Source organism: Brassica napus, chromosome C3, assembly GCF_020379485.1.
Source record: "Brassica napus cultivar Da-Ae chromosome C3, Da-Ae, whole genome shotgun sequence".
NCBI lineage: Eukaryota > Viridiplantae > Streptophyta > Magnoliopsida > Brassicales > Brassicaceae > Brassica > Brassica napus.
The window spans coordinates 1632166-1651603 of NC_063446.1; the positions used below are offsets into that span (position 1 = coordinate 1632166).

Consider the following 19438-nt stretch of genomic DNA (forward strand, 5'->3'; position numbering starts at 1 on the left):
CGATATCGTGGAGTTATCAAGCGATGAATACAGGAGAAGTATGGGGTACTTGATTAGGGTGGAGGAAGAAGAAGATGACATTGCACCTGAGTTCAGAAGGATGGTGCAAATGATGCATGAGGAAGAGAAGAGGCTGACAGAGGAGAGGTTCAAGGTGTTGAAGGCGGGAATCAAGCTAGAAGAAGGACAATCCTCTACGGGTGATGGTAAGAGGAAGAGAAGAGGCTGAGTCCGTGACCGTCTTTCTCTCACATGGATCAGCTTTGTTGTACTGAGTCCGTGACCGTGTCTGCATTGTCTTTGTCTTTGTGTCTGCATTGTCTTTGTTTCACATGTCTCTGCATTGTCTTTCTTTTTGCATTGTCTTTGTTTCACATGTCTTTGTTTCTTATGTCACATGGACTTGTAAGGACTTTTGTATTTTGTCTTTGCTCTCTTTCTAGTTCCCGTGACTGTCTTTGTATTAAAATCAATTTCAAGTAGTATAAAGCCTTCAAGCATCTCTCACTCTCTCGTTCACATATCACAACAAAACCAACCAACCAAGCTTTGTTCTCTCTTTCTCTCTAATTACCAAACGAAACAACCAAGCTTTGTTACCAAACCAAATCACATTCCCTATTCCCGTGTAAACCAAGCTTCATATCAACACTTATATTCCCTCTTCCCGTATTCTTACCAAACCCAAATCACATTCTCTGTTCTTACCAAACCAAGATCAAACCAAATCACAAACATGGCATCTTCTTCAGAAAATAATTTTGAAGATTCACTTGATGATTACTTTAATCAATATTTTAATCAAGCCTTTGAGACTTTATCCATGCGTCATCAAGAAGAAGGTAGGAAACAAAGAAAAAAACGGGCTTATATCGAAAGACATCGTGAAGAAGGGCACATACGTTTATGGAATGACTATTTCAGTGAAACGCCAACATATCCTGAAAATTTCTTCCGACGACGATTTAGAATGAACAAGCGATTGTTCATGCATATTGTTGATCGATTCTCCAATGAGGTTGAATTCTTTCAACAAACGCAAGATGCACTTGGAAGGAATAGTCTCTCCCCACTCCAGAAGTGTACAGCATCCATTCGTGTCTTGGCATATGGTACTGCGGCTGATGCTGTTGACGAATACCTCCGACTCGGTGAAACTACTACTCGGTCATGTGTGGAACATTTTGTGGAAGGCATAATATATTTATTCGGCGAGGAGTACCTAAGAAGACCAACACCGACTGATCTTCAACGTTTACTTGATGTTGGTGAGGCTCGTGGATTTCCCGGGATGGTAGGAAGCATCGATTGTATGCATTGGGAGTGGAAGAATTGTCCCACCGCTTGGAAAGGGCAATATTCACGTGGCTCGGGAAAACCAACAATCGTTTTGGAGGCGGTTGCTTCGTATGATCTATGGATATGGCATGCGTTTTTTGAACTCCAGGTACCTTAAATGATATCAATGTTCTTGATCGTTCACCTGTTTTTGATGACATAATTAATGGTCAAGCTCCGCAAGTCACCTTCTATGTCAATGAAAGAGAGTATCACATGGCTTACTATCTCACCGACGGTATTTATCCGAAATGGGCTACTTTTATCCAATCAATTTCACTACCACAAGACCCAAAATCAGCTTTATTTGCTAAACAACAAGAAGCTGTCCGAAAAGATGTCGAGCGGGCTTTTGGAGTCTTGCAAGCTCGCTTTGCCATCGTTAAAAATCCGGCACTTTTTTGGGATAAAGTCAAAATTGGGAAGATTATGAGAGCATGTATCATACTCCATAACATGATAGTAGAAGACGAACGAGATGGATACACTCAATATAATCTTAAAGAGTTCCAACAAGAAGAAGGCACCGGAAGTTCACATGTCGATCTCGATTTTGATAGGGAAATGCCTACAAATATCGCCAATATGATGGATGCTCGAACTAGAATTCGTGATAACCCAATGCATGAACAACTAAAAGCTGATTTGGTTGAACATATGTGGACTAAATTCGGACATTTATGAAGACAACTGAGCTCGGATGTATCTTTCAAATTATTATCGTGATTTTTACTTATTTTGTTTTAATGTTTTGTATTAAATTAATGTTTAAAATGTTTTATTTTAATATGTTTTATTTAATAATTATAATTAATCTTAAAAATAATTAAGTTTAATCATTTTTTTTTAAGAACCCCAAATTAAGAACTTACCATTAAAGTTACAAAAAAACGTGTCTCTTAAGTATAAACTCTTAACTTTCATTAATTACTAAAAAATCATTAAGACCCCAAAATTGGCTCTTGGGGTTAATGATGCTCCCCTTCTATTATAATATTATATTCCTTCCATTTCCGAAAGATAAATTGTTTCGATCTTTTTCTTATTTCATAAATATAGGTTTTCTAAAATTTTAAAGTATTTTTCATTAATTAGTAATAATAAATTGTAGTTTTTAAGAAATATTGAATAAAAATCGTTGAACTGATTAAATATTATGGTTGATAATTATTATAAAGTGTATAATGTAGATAAATAATATGGTTAGTTGTGAATATTTATTATATTTGTATTATGAGTGAAAACTGTAAAAATTGAATATGTTTCAGTGAATAACTTATTGAAAAGACTTACAAAAGGTTATCCCCGTTCCACAAGTCGGCTCTACGCTCGCTCATTTTACCAGGGATGGCCGGGGAACACACCTGAGGATCAGATCCATACAAATGAACTTACATAGTTGGACCCACTTAATCTCTAGTGTTTTATGAAAAGGAAAAAAAATGGAGTGACGTACATCAGAGAATGTTGATCGTAACTTGTTAGTCCAGTCTCCTTGATCCCTGATGTGGACACTAAGGTAATCATCTCCTGGAGCCGATGTAATTGAGAATGGATGCCTGCAGTTTATATGCAAACCACTTTTCAGTTTGTCTCTATACAAATAATATGAGTATTTGTGTTATAGTACCATTCTAATGAAGACACATCAGAACATTTGAGGTACATGTACTGTCCGCTTTTGTATCTGAAGTTGTTTGGTCTTGACATTTGAAGCAATAAGACTTCTCCTTGTAACACAGCAATCTGTTGAAAATTTAAGGTAAGTATGTAGTAAATATGAATATTTTAACAGACAAATGTTTATAAATTCCACCTTTAGTATCTTAACAGATTCGATTCTTGACCTGAGCGAACGAACCAGCCTTTCAGACAGGTAAAGAACCACCGGTATCATCAAGTACATCCAAGTCTATTAAATCAAATGAAAACCAAAATCATAGAGTACTTGTTTCATCTGCTACAACTTTGTACATTGGGTCTAGTGATTAATAAGTTACTAACCGTCTTCCTGTACCATGTTTTGATGAGGTAGACATAGTATCCGTGAACGACTAGGAGTGTGTAGACGATAACAAACAAATGGTGAGTGTACCAGAAGGCATTGAAGCCAGTTATTTTCTTCAATGGTTCAGGAAGAGACTTCAACTTATTTCTTCTGAACCATGATGTAGCCAATGTGAAGGCTATGGTCATTAATATAACCATGACAGTCCCGGTAACTACTTCCACTGACTTCAAAAACTGCACATAACTCTTTGGCTGTACTCCAAAATACTGCTCCACTGGCTTATACGTTTCTTCATCTGCAGCTATCAGCCTAGGGAAATCACAAGCTAAGTGAGATGTGGCATGGAGTCCAACTCCGATTGATATTGCTATTGCTGTGACCTGTATAAGATTCAACCATAAGTGGTTTGCATCTAGATTTAGGAAATTTACGTTTTCTAAATAAAGATGTTTTCATAAAGAAAAAAAGAATTTTTTATTTTTGAGGTAGCTATAAATACGGATCTAAAAGATTGTAAATTTATTTATTCACATAATCAATGTACAAACCATAAATGAGTATTTGCCTCAATTTTTTTGCTCTTTAAGTTTCTTTACTTTCTTCAAGTTGATTTGCATTAGTTGATAACAATACTCCAGGAAGCTAAAGTTACCTTGTGGAAGTTGAGGTTATCATCGAAAGGAACAACAACACCTAACTTGGTTTTGGTCCGGAGCAAAGTGATGGTGTTCCTACAAACTGGTAACAAAATAATGGCCATGTTCAGTTTAAGTGTCTCTCCAGCTCCTTTAGCTATACAAACACAAGCTCCCATAACTTGGTAAGCCGGTCTATTTCGATACTCCATGAACTTCCACGTGAACAGCCCGGCCATAACAGCTATCCATAGAGCCATCACCCACAATCTCTTCCAATTATCCAACACAAAATACTTAACCCCATTGTACAAACGCTTCCAGAGATTCCTACTCTGTGATACTTCGACCTGCTGACTTACCAAATCGCTCACTGCCTTAGTATTCCCTTGCAACAGCAGTACCTCGAGAGCCTCTATCTGTTTGGCATTGTAGAAAGTGCCTCCAAACACGTTAGAAAAACACTCACAAAATAAATATCATCAGTTCACAGAAACATACCATGATGTACCCACGATCATAGGGATCTAGTTCTTCCATAATCAAAGTAGCATATTCACGTGCTTGTTTTTCAATCTTATCCAGTTTGTTGGCAGAGGCACTTAGAGCTATAATCTGTACATGAAGAGGGAAACCTATTTACGACAAAGATTACAAAGATCTTCTAGATTTTTCTAACAATGAGAATCAAAAGTCTACCTCTCTTACTTCGTCTTTACTCAACCTCCCATCAGTATCCGTATCGGCCCTGAACACAATTCAGACATATGAGACTTAAAGAGTTGGTGTTGGATCATAATAATAAAGGAATCAAGAATAAAAAAGGGTTTCAAGAAACATTACATGTCAAAGAAAATTCGTAGCCTCGAATCAAAGTCCGGAGCATTGATCTTCTCCCAGAATATTTGCAGCTGATCCTTGCTTATTACATGTCCAGTTATGTTTTGCCTCTTTGCTAAGGCGTCGAACAGTGCTTCTGCGAACTCTTTTGACTTGATCCCTGCAGCAAAAGTTCACCAAATCCAAATGGAAACTTATCCAACCACATTAAGTGTTTCAGCTTGAGGTTAATGCTTACCTATACATTCACCGAACTTGGAACGGTCCAATGAACCACCGGTCGTCTCGGTTAACCTATCGAAATCTTTCTCAACACGAGGCCAACCAGCGACGCCATCAGCCTTGGTAATGAACTTGAGACCATTGAGCGCTAGCTCTGTGCTGGATTTCAGCCGCCTACGCGTTGGTTTTGTCTCCGGCGTCAACGAAGCCAAAGAAGCAACAGTTGTAGTAACTGTTGACCCTATGCGTTTCAGTACCGAGACACTATTCTTCATCGAATGGCCCTGTCTCAGAAGTGACTTCTGAGGATCCTCGCATGGCTTCAAGCTGTTGCATTCTTCGTTGGTATTGACCGTGATCTCTGTGTGCTCTTTATGACCTTCCTCGTAACCAGTTCTCTTCAACGACTGTCTTCTGTATATTGTCGCATTTTTGAGCCCTGATGTTTGCATGTTACTTGGACTACTCAACTCTTATTTCAGTTTATGTCTTATAGAGATGCTTTGTGCATCTGCTATAAATAAGCTACGCTGAGCGAAGGTATACTGAATATTATATTGAAATCTTAGTTAGTAGTTTCTTCGTGGCCAAGTCTCCCGCGGTTTGGCCACGACCAATATGACAGGCGTATCATACAAGTTATGATCAGCATATTCAGATTTTCATTTGTTTTTATCGCCTGATACTATTATATTAGCTCACGTTAATTGCACCTACTGTTATCATTGAAATGTAAGTCATTTTTAACTAATTAATCGGTCATTTTAAATAAGTACGGACCCTACAGAGCATTTTCTATTATCCAATCACTTGCAAAAAAATAGTTTAAAAAGAATTATGGAATATTTTTGTTTAGAACATTGACTTAACCTTTTTTAAAATATGGACACGCTACGCAGAGAAATCACAGCGCAGCTTTGCATTTACATCTTTCATAATATGAATAACTAGCATTGGAAACCCGTACATTACAAATCTACAATAATGTACCTAAACAAGGTTTACCTTACCAAGAGTTTTATAAAAACCTGTAGATGTGTTAAAATGGGAAAGTTGGTTACAAGAGAAATTAACTATAATTGGATAGGACTAATGAGTAACCACAAATAATAATAAGATTAAGACCCGCGCCTTGCGCGCGATGAATATTATATATATAAATTATTTTATGTAATATATTTTTTTAACAGATTATGAAATAATAAATATATATATTTAATAATTAAAAATTCACTAACTATTACTTATATAATTAAATTAGTGCGAACATATAAATAAATTTTATAATTTAAAAAATATTTTGTATATTTGATATGATATATAATTAAATTTAAATGATAGCAACATATACATAGTATATTTTAATATTAATATCTATTAAATGATGTTTTCTAGTAATATTTTTTTTTATCATTTGAATCTGTTATAGTAAAAACTTTAAATTACTGTTAATAAAATTTCATTGTGGGATTAATAGCTTAAGTAATTTATAATATTAAAAAAATGATATATATATATATATTTTTATCAAATTTTTTTTTGTTCAAAGTATATTTCAAAATTAGAATATTTATGTATTTTTATATGGCATATAGTTTAATTTAAAATGATATATATATATTTATATATCTTTTAATTTTAATACTTTTTAAATGAGACTTTCGACTTATGTGATTTTGTAATCATTTGTATCATGTCATAACAAAAATTTTAAATCATGGATCACAAAACTTGAATGTGAGACTTTTAACAGTTTTAGTAATTTATACTCGTTTTAAAAAATTCAAAATATAACATATACAGAAAATCTAAAATTTTATTATATGGTTAATATGGTTGTTTAATTTATTTTAATAGTTTAAAATTAAAAAAATATAATATAAGATACACTTATTTTTTATCAAATTTTTATTATTCAAAATCATTAATTGTCATATATACTTTAGCCACATTAAGCAATTCTGTAATTTTATTTAAGGAAATAATGAAACACATTAATAATGTATTTATGGTTTTTTTTTTGAACACAACATATTTCATTCATAAACTTCCGCCGATTACAAAGATAAAAGCAACATCCAACAGTAGATGTGCGATTCTACTGAATACATTTAATATAAGGCAATACAAAGATAGCGACACAAGCTTTGACAAGCCTGATAACAAGTCAAAAGAAAGTTCAAAGGTGCCACAAACTAGTAACCTCCTAAAGAGATTACGTCGTCCTTCAAGTTTTTCAACGGAAATAGTCACCGTATATCGTGACGTTAAGTGCTCCGTAACCTCGATTCTCATAGGAATGAGTATCGTTGTGCCTTCCGGTTCCAAACGAACCATCACATAAGGCATCAAACGGTCAGGATATCGACAAAGTTCATTGACTACATAGCCAAAGACAGAGTCCTTCTCACAAAGAGGGGTTTTGATGGAAGTTATCACTCCAACAAAGCGGAGGATGGTTGAAAGAGGTCTCTCATGGCCCCGACATGAGGAATTTTGGCTAGCCTTTATTAAGAAAAATGCTAAGGGACTACAATCTTCAAGCTTTGATAGACTCCAACTTAAGAATAGAAATCCCTTGGTATTTGCTCTTGTTGGAGTTGAACTTTGATGGTGAGCTATGCTTGAACATTTTGGAAAACCTCCAAAGATTGCACCAAGGAGGAAAGTATATCCTTCTGATCCTGCCATTTGTGGCTTCACACTGGCTGAAAGAGGATTGAGCTTAACGATGGATTCCATGAAGGCAATAACTGAGCTCATGCATGAACTTTCCGCTTCAACATTACTGTATTGGAGCCAAGAGAGTTTACCCAAAACAGAGTTGAGCCTCAGGTCTATGAAGCTTAACAAGCTTAAAGAGGATGAGCAGTCGTTAGTGTGTATAGCTGCAGGTCGTCTTCGCGGTGGGATCCCCCAGTCGTCGAAACTCGCAAAACTTGCTCGCCCTGACAAAGAAGGTTTGGGATGACTAATGAGACAGATCGGAGAAGGTCCATAGTCCTCGTCGGGGCAGAGGGGGTGACTGCCAAGACAAAACACTTCCGGAATGAAGATGGAGAACGGGTCTCGTGACTCCAGCTCTGGTCGCCGTGATAGAAGTGAGACCCCACAACCACCGATGACCAGATCTACATCTACAACATGAAATTTTATCTTGGGCCAGGACCAAACTGAGAGAGTTGAAGGGCTGACGTCAGTTACGCAATCGCCGGATAGAAGATTAGCACTCGAGAAGGACCACATTAAGTCGAGATCTGCACCCACGTGAGAGGCTGAGCTGCCGTCAACGGTAAGAACGGCATACCGTTTTCCGAGCATAGATAAGGAGCAACGAAGGTTTAGACGGATAGATCTGGAACTTAGAAGAGAGAGTATCCCAGTATAGAGACCAAGGTGAAAGGGTGAACTTGCACAAGTGCAAGCCTTCCAGGAACCCCCGGAGAAGAGAACAGTTCCGACAACCTGCGACTGAGCATCTGTGACCACGAGAGTAATAACAGGTGTCATCAGCTTCAGATCCGGAAAACAAAGCTTGAAAACTTTAATAGAGTTTTAATGTATTTATGATTAGTTTAATAAAAAGCTTAGTATATATTTAGATGAACCAACATATTTTTCTAAGGATTCTAAGAATCATTCTTATGATGACATGTGGCTACAAAAAAAATGTTGTAATGATTTTCAATTAATATATAAAGGATGAATGAAACTAAATACCTGGCCATCGTCTCACTGACCATCCACAAAAAGATCAATAAAACTTCTTACACAGTTCAAATGTATATTTGTTACACAGTTCAGTCAAATAGCATATATATTCAGGCATGTTAAAAAGACATTTTCTTGTGAAATGTTCAGCTGGTTTTGTTACTTTTGTAATATACAATTAACAATAAATAATTTTTATGATACTGTCTCCGAAATATCATTTTTTTCAAAAAATACGAGTTTTATGCGCTTGTGATCATTTGTAAAATTAAATTTTATTTTTAACAAATCAAGTTATAAAAATAATTTAAAGTCATATATAGAGTTTTACAAGAAACATTACCAAAATCTTTTTTAAATTGTATAACATGTATATATATATATATATATAATTTCTTATAAAGTGACAATGAAAATAAAGTAAAATTATTAATGTTTATAAACTTATAAAAGCATTTCATATAAACTAATTCATAGAATAGTATTTCTGAAAACATATATTTCTTAACAAATTTTTGGGGATTGTTTTGAAATTATCATTTAGTAGTGACATTTCACTAATTTCCCGTTGATTATAATGTATTATGAGTTAGTTAAATATAAATTTATATACAGTATAATACTTATTCCAAAAATCCATCCACAGTCTACAGTTACAGCCTACATATATATTTTGAAGTACCTCATGAAATATGTAACTGACTACCTGGTCCTGTGAATTTTTCCTTAGCATATATATAAAAAGATTAAAAATTTTAACTAATTTAAGCTATTTTCAGATTCTATTTAGGATTTCGTTTTGGATTGTATCTGGACCCAAAAATAAATAGATCTTAAATGCCATTTAAATATAACATTCAGATCAGGTTTCAGTTTTTTTTTCCGGTTCGAGCTAATGTCGGGATTTCGGTAAAACCCCCCATACCTAACTCCTCTGGCCAAATCTAACTATCATAAATTAATTTTGGGTAAAAACACTCGAACTAAATATTTAACGAAAAAAATCTCAAACTAACTTTATTTAATGAATTAAACTCTAGCAGGTCATAATTACCATTACTATCGATAATTCTTTAGTTTAGGGGGTTCTACATTAAGTAAACATAGTTGAGGGGTCTATGCATTGTGTAAACATAGTTAAGGGGTTATACCATTAAAAATCTAAAAACCAAAAAAATTAATTTTTTTATAATATTATCTAAAAATTAGTAACTTAATTTTTCAAAATTAGCATTTTTTTAATAAATATATGAGTTTGATGTGTTTTTAACATCAACATTATATATGTATAAATTAATAATATAAAAACCGAGAAAATATAATACAAATTATCTAAAGATTTATTATTACATTTTTGTTAGATATGATATAAGTTATATATTATATTTTCTTGTTTTTACATTTTTAGTCTTTTAGTAATTTTATTACATGTAAATTTTTAGATAATTTTAATGGTAAAACCCCTCAGTTATGTTTATTTAATGTAAAAACCCCTAAAATAAAGATTTACCGGTAGTAATGATAATTATGATCTGCAAAAGTTTAATTCGTTAAATAAAGTTAGTTTGAGGATTTTTTCGTCAAATAATTAGTTTGAGTGTTTTTATCCAAAACAAACTTAGTGAGAGATTTTAACATTAAAAATCCTTATTTTTAAGAAAAAGATTCATTCCAACGGAAATTAAAGTAAGAGATGACTTACAAGTAGATAATTTAAGAGTTTTTAACTTTAACTTTACAGTAAAAGAAAATATTAACTCACACCATGTGTACAATACATTATATCAGAAAACGTAAATTTCTAGAAATTTTCTTTATGGAAACAGAATTTGGTGGAGGTTTTATGAGAGAATTCCTTTGCCAAATCTTGGTGCTCCTTCACTGCTCCAGCTAGTCCGCAATAAAACACTCCTGCCAAATACACCAAACTTTCAAATTCTTCTGCATTCAGATTATATATGCATAAGAAGAAGCAATAAGATAAGATTGACTAAGAAACTCACCAACTCTGGTGTAGGGATGCTTCACAGCGATCCTTTTGTAAATGCTCCTCCATTTTGGCCTAGCGAATTCGGACATGACACGTGTTCCCGACACAATGTCCCTTCCGTTCTTGGCGTGGTACAGCGACTGGAGCATCGTGATCAGTGCGGACCTCGCGTCTCCTTCTTGGTAGATGCTGCTGCAGTAATTATGCAGCTCTATAACGTTGTTAACATCTGCTTCGGCCACTTCGTCCAACACGTTCTTGAACCAGTCAAAAGTTCCTTGCTCTTTTGTGCTCCAGTGGAAGTATGCTCTCTTGGTTATGAACATCTCTCTCTTTCTTGCAGGAGAAATAGGAGGAGGTGTGACCACGTTGTGGTTCCGGTTACTGCCTCTTCCTTCTTCTTCATCTCCAGTATTGACTTTCAAGTTATTGATTATGTCCTTGATAATGCTGATCATAGGAGTAGCTCCGATTCCTAGACCCACTAGTAGAACAACTTCGAAGTTCTTGTAGTCTTGTGATGGTGCTCCATATGGACCGTCGATTACGAGTTTTGGCCAGCTAAAGGGTTAACAGTTCAAAGTTAAAATAATATAATCTTCCATATATTGTAATATTGTACGCCCTGTGTTGCCAAAAACTTTCATTTTTTCCATAAAAATAGATTTTCTAAAATTTTAAAATACATTTCATTAATTAATATTAATAAATTGCAAACTTTTTAAAAAAATATTAATTAAAATATTAAATTAATTAAATGTTATTGATTGATAGTTATTAGAAAGAGTGAAATAGAGAGAACTAACAGATTTAGTTGTAAACATGAAAACAGTAGAAAATTCATATTTCAGGAAGGGGATAGAGGGAGTATGCTTCAGTGAGTATTGATAAGACTTACTAAGGGTAGCTATTCCCGTTTCTCAAATCGCCACTATTAAGCCTATTTTCATCAGTGGGGGCAGCACACACCTGAGGGTAAGATACAAATAGAGGTGTCAAATGGGCGGGTCGTCCAATGATTGTCCATGTCCATATATAAACGGGTTTAATATGGACAAACCCTTTTTCCCATTGGGTTTTATTGGATAAAATGTGGAAGACCATTAAGAAAATGGTCTTTGTTGGTTTTGGGCTTTATGGACGTGGATTGTCCAATGGTCACAAAACCTAGGGTTTCTAAAATTTAAGTTTTTCCGCTAAAATCGTAAAATCGATTTTTCGCTTAAATTTTGATATCAAATTTTCCCGCCAGAACCAGAAAATTGAGTTTTTCCGTCAGAATCGCAAAATTGAGTTTTTCTTCAAAATGCAAAATCAATTTTTTCCGTCAAAACCGGAAAATCGAGTTTTCCTGTCAAAACCGAAAAATCGATTTTTCTCGCCAAAACCGAAATTGTTGTACTTATGAACTTATGTATTATTGTACTTATGAATTTGTGGATGAATTTTAATTTTATGAACTTGTATATGTAATTGTAGGCTTATAAAATAAAATTTTCTTATATGGCCATTATGGACCCCATGGCAAAACCGAAAAATCGAGTTTCTCTGCCAAAATCAAAAAATCTAGTTTTCCGCCAAAACCGAAAAATGAGTTTTTCCGCCAAAACTGCAAAATCGAGTTTCCCGTCAAAACTGCAAAATTAAGTTTTTCCGCCAAAACCGCAAAATCGATTTTTCCGCCAAGACCGGAATTGTTGTACTTATGAACTTATGTATTGTTGTACTTTTGAATTTATGGATGAATTTTAATTTTATGAACTTGTATATATAATTGTAGGCTTATAAATTAAAATTTAAATTTTTTATATGGTCATTATGAATCCCATGACAGCCCATGAAAATATGGGTGTTAGTGGGTATGGTCCTTAATGGACATGGTTCTTAATGGACATGGTCACTCTCTATCCGCAAATAATAAATGGACAAATGGATATAGACTAATGGACATGGGCTCGCCCAGTTTACGGCTCTAGATACAAATGAAATTAGATACTTGGACCCACTAAATTGTGACACCCGCCACTTTCGAAATATAATAAATTGATAAAAGCGGAAATAAAATAATAATAATCTTCATATCATAATATAAAAGTCAATACGGTACCAAAAGGCCTAAAAGCCCAACATCGATAACATCCAAAATATAAAATACGACATAAACCGAAAGTCTGAAATAGGAATAACATAAACGATAAAAGTCCAAAGGCCTAAAGGCCCGATAAAGATAAAAGCGGTAAAAGCGATAGAAGCCCAAAAGCCCAATAGCACCGGTCCGATAATCACTCCTGCTCATCGGTCTCACCTAAAAGGGGGAAAGAATGAGGGGTGAGCGACAGGGGAATCGCTCAGCGAGGTATGGGATGCTACCCCGAAGTCCATGGACCCGGACATAGCACTCCGAATAAATATAATTTAATTCTAATGCATGTCAAACACAGTACCTAAAGTACTCAAGCAACAAACAATGGTCCTAGCGAGGTGCGCACTCGCCGCCCACTAACAGGCCAAAACACTACCGAAAAGGTGCTCGGTTCATACACACACCGAAAAAGTGCTCGGTAACACACGCCCGTAGACGATTTATCGACACTTCCAGTCTACGGCTCAACCGGTCGACTAAAGTTGGCCGTGACCTTCATACAATCTGGCATACAGCAGTCCGACTCTGTATCCGTCTCCAAACAAAAACAATCCTAGCTAAGAATTTACATTAAGTGAAACAATCAATGTTGAATCCTCTAACCCCCTAGTTCCGGTTTATACAAAGAACCTAAAACTAAACAAGCAATGACAGACTCGATTTCACACAGACGGAACACATTAGAAATAAATTATACTTATTCGAGGTCCTAAGCTGAATAAGAGGAGTTCGGGAATAGACCCTCACCTTAGCAATAGAAAAGTGTTGTCTATGAACTCCAGCTGCTCAAATAGACTCCATATCTGAAATCAGATCGAAATTCTGAGTCAGAACGCCTTTCGAACGGTCGAAAACGGAACTGGTCAAGGTTTTTGGAAAAGTCAACCTGCTGGTCAAAGTCAACCCGGTCAAGCTTTGACCAGAAATCGATTTGACTAAACCGACCGGTTTACCCTAACCGAACCGAAATCAATTTAAACCGGCTAACCGATCGGTTAACCGAGTCAACCGAGTTGACTCACTGAGTTGACTCGGCCGAGTTGACCGAGTCGCCGGCGAGTCACCGGTGTCGGTCACCGGCGGCGACGGCGATATTCCGGCGGCGGTTGTCGGCGGCGACGGCGGTATTCCGGCGGCGGGGGACGGTGGTCTGGCGGCGGCGCTGCGGCGGAGGACGGTGGTCCGGCGGCGGCGCGTGGAACTCACGCGCGCGCAGAGGCGAACTTCCGGAAGCGCGTACGGCTTCGTCCGGGCTCCGATCGCGACGCGGTTGGTGTCTACGGCTTCGTCTTGACGAGAGGAACACGATGATGGCCTTGGATGCACGAGATTAACTACGGTTAGAAAGTTATGATCGATTTACTAAAACGACCGAATCATAACTCAAAACATGGCGGTTTCCGGTTACCTCGAGCTGCGGTTGATGGTGATGACGAGCTTGGCAACGTCCTGGCGTGCGGTGGCTCTGGCGAGGACTCTTGGTGAGCTCTCTCTCTCTCTCTCTCTCTCTCTCTAAAAGAAAAAAGAAACTTGACCTTTGGACAATGTTTGGGGTCATTACAATTCTCCCCCACTTACAAGGAATTCGTCCCCGAATTCAAGTCATAAGCTGACATGTCCAATGTTATCATAGCAAAACCTCCAAAACCTCGAATACTAATCCTCGTTCGGCCTTTCAGGTTTCCTCCTGAGTCTTATCTCCCTCTCAAAGAACTCTGACAAACACGGTCGACATTCCCGGAACTGTTTTCTCATGATGATCCAAAATCTTCAATAGATGATAAGGTCCATAAAATCTTTATGAACTCACTTGACGTCTACTGCAAAATAATTATAGCGCATTCTCAACTTTTGCAATGCTGTCATATGAACCAACTCCTAGAAGGCTGATATACTGCTGATAAAGTAACTGCAAGCAACTAATCCAATCCACTCCAGTGCAGGATACAATTCCATGTGTCTCAGTTTAAGCTCCTTTATCTTCTGAGTCTTAGGCCCCTCCTGAAATGTCCTTAATCACCATGCCTCATTTCCACTCCGGCAAAAGCAAGCTCAAAAATAACATAATAGATAACTGATCCTCTGTCATTGCCCTATAACATGTCTGGCACCGCGACGCAATGTAGTTACAAACATCTTCATACTACACCAATTATAGTTAACTCTTCATATCTTTGTACCCTTTGGTCTTCCGGATGCGTAGAGAAACACGAGTGATATGTTTGTTGTAAGATTCCTTTTCTTAACAACTTATCGTCCAACACACAAACTCGGTTTCGGTACAAGTATATCCTGCTCAAAGCTGTATGATATCCAATACTCCCAATCTCGATTTGTTCAACCAAATCCATAATGCTAACTCGTGCTTGTGTATCCTCCATAGCAAAACTGCATGCTCCAAACCTTAAGGTCATATGTCTTTCCTTTGACAGTAATAACACACAATCTGAGATTAGCAAATCTCCAACTCATGAACCTTCTTGGTTCCTGGGATACAGCTCATACGCCTACCCAAGGCATTTATCACCTGGTTGTCCTTACCAGATAGTATGCGATATCTAGACTATAGCCTGTTACAAACTCAATCCAACTGCACTGCCCAAGTACAAGTTTTTAATAAATGAAGATAAATTTCACATTCTAATAATCCCAGAGAATCTGAACTTCCTTCCCGTACAATTACGATCTCCAAAACGATAACGCAAATACCACTACAGCCTCTCTGGCGTGATGCATATGAATGACTTAATCCTCATACCTTAATTTAAATCCAATCCACTATCTGACACATCACAGTAAGCCTCAGCCTCAGTAGAACCCAAAACTAGTGTCTTCATTAGTTGTGCTTCAATTCAGTGAAACTCCTCGAACAAAAATCTATCCAACCACACTTAACGTCTTTACATGTAGACCGCGTCTTTAACATTACTATACTGGTGAAACCCTTGATGAACTTCCAGTAGTACACTATTAACCCAAAAAGAACGTCAGATCTTTGTAGCGCTCTTAGGTTTCGACCTTCCCGAAACGGTATTAATCTTCTTTGGATCCATCAAAATTCTGATTCCAAAACCATGTTACCCAAAAATACAACATTTCTCTGCCAGAAGCTACACATCCTCAACTTAGCGAACAACTGATGCTCTCCAGGCTTATCCAACGCAATCCGCGAAATGCTCACAAATCTCCTTTCTACTCCAAAATAAATCAGGATGTCATCGATGAATACAATCGCACACCTATCCAAATGTTCACGAAAACGTCATTCATATCTTCATGAATGCAACAGTGCCTTTGTCGAGCTAAATGGTATCACTGTGTCCCATAATATCCATAATGTATACAAAAATTCACATTCAGTAGATACTCTTCAAATATAGTAATCTGATGGTGTTCTGATGCCATGTCAACCTTCAAGAACTATAAACTTCCTGTAAATAATCCAATAATTCATCAACGCGCGGAAGTGATACTTATCTTTAATGGTCACTTTGTTCAGACCTTTGTAGTCGATACAAAATTGAAACTCCCACCTTTCTTCTTTACAACAACAATGATGATATTCCCCACGGTAAAGTACCCGGTCTGATAAAACCCTTGTCTGATGAATCTTCAACATGCTCTTTCAGCTTTGTCATCTCTGTTGGTGCTAATCGGTATAAAACTTGTGAAACTGGTGCTGTTTGCTCCAAACAAATCGCAAGAGTTTCTCACGTGTCATGTGGTGACCGTTCCAAAGGTCACAAATATGTCCTCATACTCTGCAATAACCGGAAGATCCTGCAGCTCATGTTGTCCATCATCCTTAACCATCGAGATGGTAGTCAAAAATCTCTCTGTCCTTGTATCCCATAACTCCTCAGCATGTAGAATGCATGCAATAAAAACTTCCATTTGCTCCAGCAATAGGAACTCTTGCCCTCAAAAAAAATACAACACTACTCGATGCCGCGACAGCCAGTCCATCCCAAGGATAACATCGTACAACATAGCTCCATCTCTGATGAATATCCGAACAAATCGGCCCTCCAAGCATAACTGGTACACTGCGATGGACATAAACAGCTCCCAATGTCCTATATCAATTGTCCAAACCGACACATCTCTGAAACGATCAACACTGCCAAAATTGATAAACATACCAAAGTGTAACTCCAACACCCACACAACGCAAGCTGCTGCACCCCAATTCAAAAGCGATCTCCACGAGTTCACAAAACCAATATATCTCCAAAATAGTCAATATACTCGTACACACAACAACACATGCCAACCAATGGCTCATACCACACACCACATAATCTCCAGTAACAAAACTCGTGGAACGATTGCTTGAAGTGGGCTGGTGGCAGAAACGTCACATATCCACTCCTGGATAGCCTCGAAATCATGATCGAAGAAACTGATAACTCCCGAGAAAACTGACGAACTTGGACTTCACGCAACTACTGAACATCTGGCGAGAACTCTGATAGTCGAAGGACGAATGACGATGATTTTACTCATCGTCATAGAAAGAGACATTTGAGTTAGTAATTACTGGACATAATGGTGCTAAAAGAATTTCCAAATATATAAATAAATACATATTTTTTTTAAAACAAAAAGAACGTTGAAAACCGATGAAAACCGAATCCCCTGACCGCCATCCCGGGACGGAACCGGGATGGAACCCGCTCTGATACCAAATTGTGACACCCGCCACTTTCGAAATATAATAAATTGATAAAAGCGGAAATAAAATAATAATAATCTTCATATCATAATATAAAAGTCAATACGGTACCAAAAGGCCTAAAAGCCCAACATCGATAACATCCGAAATATAAAATACGACATAAACCGAAAGTCTGAAATAGGAATAACATAAACGATAAAAGTCCAAAGGCCTAAAGGCCCGATAAAGATAAAAGCGGTAAAAGCGATAGAAGCCCAAAAGCCCAATAGCACCGGTCCGATAATCACTCCTGCTCATCGGTCTCACCTAAAAGGGGGAAAGAATGAGGGGTGAGCGACAGGGGAATCGCTCAGCGAGGTATGGGATGCTACCCCAAAGTCCATGGACCCGGACATAGCACTCCGAATAAATATAATTTAATTCTAATGCATGTCAAACACAGTACCTAAAGTACTCAAGCAACAAACAATGGTCCTAGCGAGGTGCGCACTCGCCGCCCACTAACAGGCCAAAACACTACCGAAAAGGTGCTCGGTTCATACACACACCGAAAAAGTGCTTGGTAACACACGCCCGTAGACGATTTATCGACACTTCCAGTCTACGGCTCAACCGGTCGACTAAAGTTGGCCGTGACCTCCATACAATCCGGCATACAGCAGTCCGACTCTGTATCCGTCTCCAAACAAAAACAATCCTAGCTAAGAATTTACATTAAGTGAAACAATCAATGTTGAATCCTCCAACCCCCTAGTTTCGGTTTATACAAAGAACCTAAAACTAAACAAGCAATGACAGACTCGATTTCACACAGACGGAACACATTAGAAATAAATTATACTTATTCGAGGTCCTAAGCCGAATAAGAGGAGTTTGGGAATAGACCCTCACCTTAGCAATAGAAAAGTGTTGTCTATGAACTCCAGCTGCTCAAATAGACTCCATATCTGAAATCAGATCGAAATTCTGAGTCAGAACGCCTTTCGAACGGTCGAAAACGGAACTGGTCAAGGTTTTTGGAAAAGTCAACCCGCTGGTCAAAGTCAACCCGATCAAGCTTTGACCAGAAATCGATTTGACTAAACCGACCGGTTTACCCTAACCGAACCGAAATCAATTTAAACCGGCTAACCGATCGGTTAACCGAGTCAACCGAGTTGACTCACTGAGTTGACTCGGCCGAGTTGACCGAGTCGCCGGCGAGTCACCGGTGTCGGTCACCGGCGGCGACGGCGATATTCCGGCGGCGGTTGTCGGCGGCGACGGCGGTATTCCGGCGGCGGGGGACGGTGGTCCGGCGGCGGCGCTGCGGCGGAGGACGGTGGTCCGGCGGCGGCGCGTGGAACTCACGCGCGCGCAGAGGCGAACTTCCGGAAGCGCGTACGGCTTCGTCCGGGCTCCGATCGCGACGCGGTTGGTGTCTACGGCTTCGTCTTGACGAGAGGAACACGATGATGGCCTTGGATGCACGAGATTAACTACGGTTAGAAAGTTATGATCGATTTACTAAAACGACCGAATCATAACTCAAAACATGGCGGTTTCCGGTTACCTCGAGCTGCGGTTGATGGTGATGACGAGCTTGGCAACGTCCTGGCGTGCGGTGGCTCCGGCGAGGACTCTTGGTGAGCTCTCTCTCTCTCTCTCTCTCTCTCTCTCTCTCTCTCTCTCTCTCTCTCTCTCTCTCTCTCTCTCTCTCTCTCTCTCTCTCTCTCTCTCTCTCTCTCTCTCTCTCTCTCTCTCTCTCTCTCTCTCTCTCTCTCTCTCTCTCTCTCTCTCTCTCTCTCTCTCTCTCTCTCTCTCTCTCTCTCTCTCTCTCTCAAAAAAGAAACTTGACCTTTGGACAATGTTTGGGGTCATTACATAAATC

At 38.0% G+C, this 19438-nt stretch overlaps 2 protein-coding genes and 1 pseudogene across 13 annotated transcripts; 1 reads left to right on the forward strand and 2 right to left on the reverse strand.

The window, feature by feature from the left end:
* The first annotated feature begins 970 nt into the window (after window positions 1–970).
* On the forward strand, window positions 971–2424 carry LOC125584017 (annotated as a pseudogene).
* Window positions 2425–2627: 203 nt separating this feature from the next.
* Window positions 2628–6009, reverse strand: LOC106404261 (respiratory burst oxidase homolog protein A-like). Its single transcript, XM_022701733.2, has 10 exons — window positions 5063–6009; window positions 4828–4984; window positions 4684–4732; window positions 4486–4599; window positions 4002–4403; window positions 3343–3729; window positions 3155–3250; window positions 2969–3084; window positions 2795–2897; window positions 2628–2702 (listed from the first exon to the last, which is right to left on the reverse strand). The coding sequence occupies exons 1-10, from the start codon at window positions 5496–5498 to the stop codon at window positions 2628–2630; spliced, it is 1935 nt and encodes a 644-aa protein (XP_022557454.1). The 5' UTR covers window positions 5499–6009.
* A 4377-nt stretch (window positions 6010–10386) lies between these two features.
* LOC125584048 (respiratory burst oxidase homolog protein A-like) lies at window positions 10387–19438 on the reverse strand. 12 transcript variants are annotated; one of them, XM_048751841.1, is made up of 7 exons: window positions 19121–19340; window positions 18735–19027; window positions 18460–18515; window positions 14299–17874; window positions 11646–11716; window positions 10761–11308; window positions 10387–10668 (listed from the first exon to the last, which is right to left on the reverse strand). In XM_048751841.1, exons 4-7 carry the CDS (start codon window positions 14446–14448, stop codon window positions 10559–10561), a joined length of 879 nt encoding a protein of 292 aa, XP_048607798.1. In that variant the 5' UTR covers window positions 14449–17874; window positions 18460–18515; window positions 18735–19027; window positions 19121–19340; the 3' UTR covers window positions 10387–10558. The 12 variants fall into 12 exon arrangements, 6 of the variants coding, with proteins under 6 accessions (XP_048607798.1, XP_048607800.1, XP_048607797.1 ...); XM_048751843.1 differs by having other exon boundaries at window positions 18599–19027; window positions 19121–19298; XR_007321064.1 differs by lacking the exon at window positions 10387–10668 and adding exons at window positions 13638–13693; window positions 13913–14205 and having other exon boundaries at window positions 11064–11308; window positions 18460–19027; window positions 19121–19437.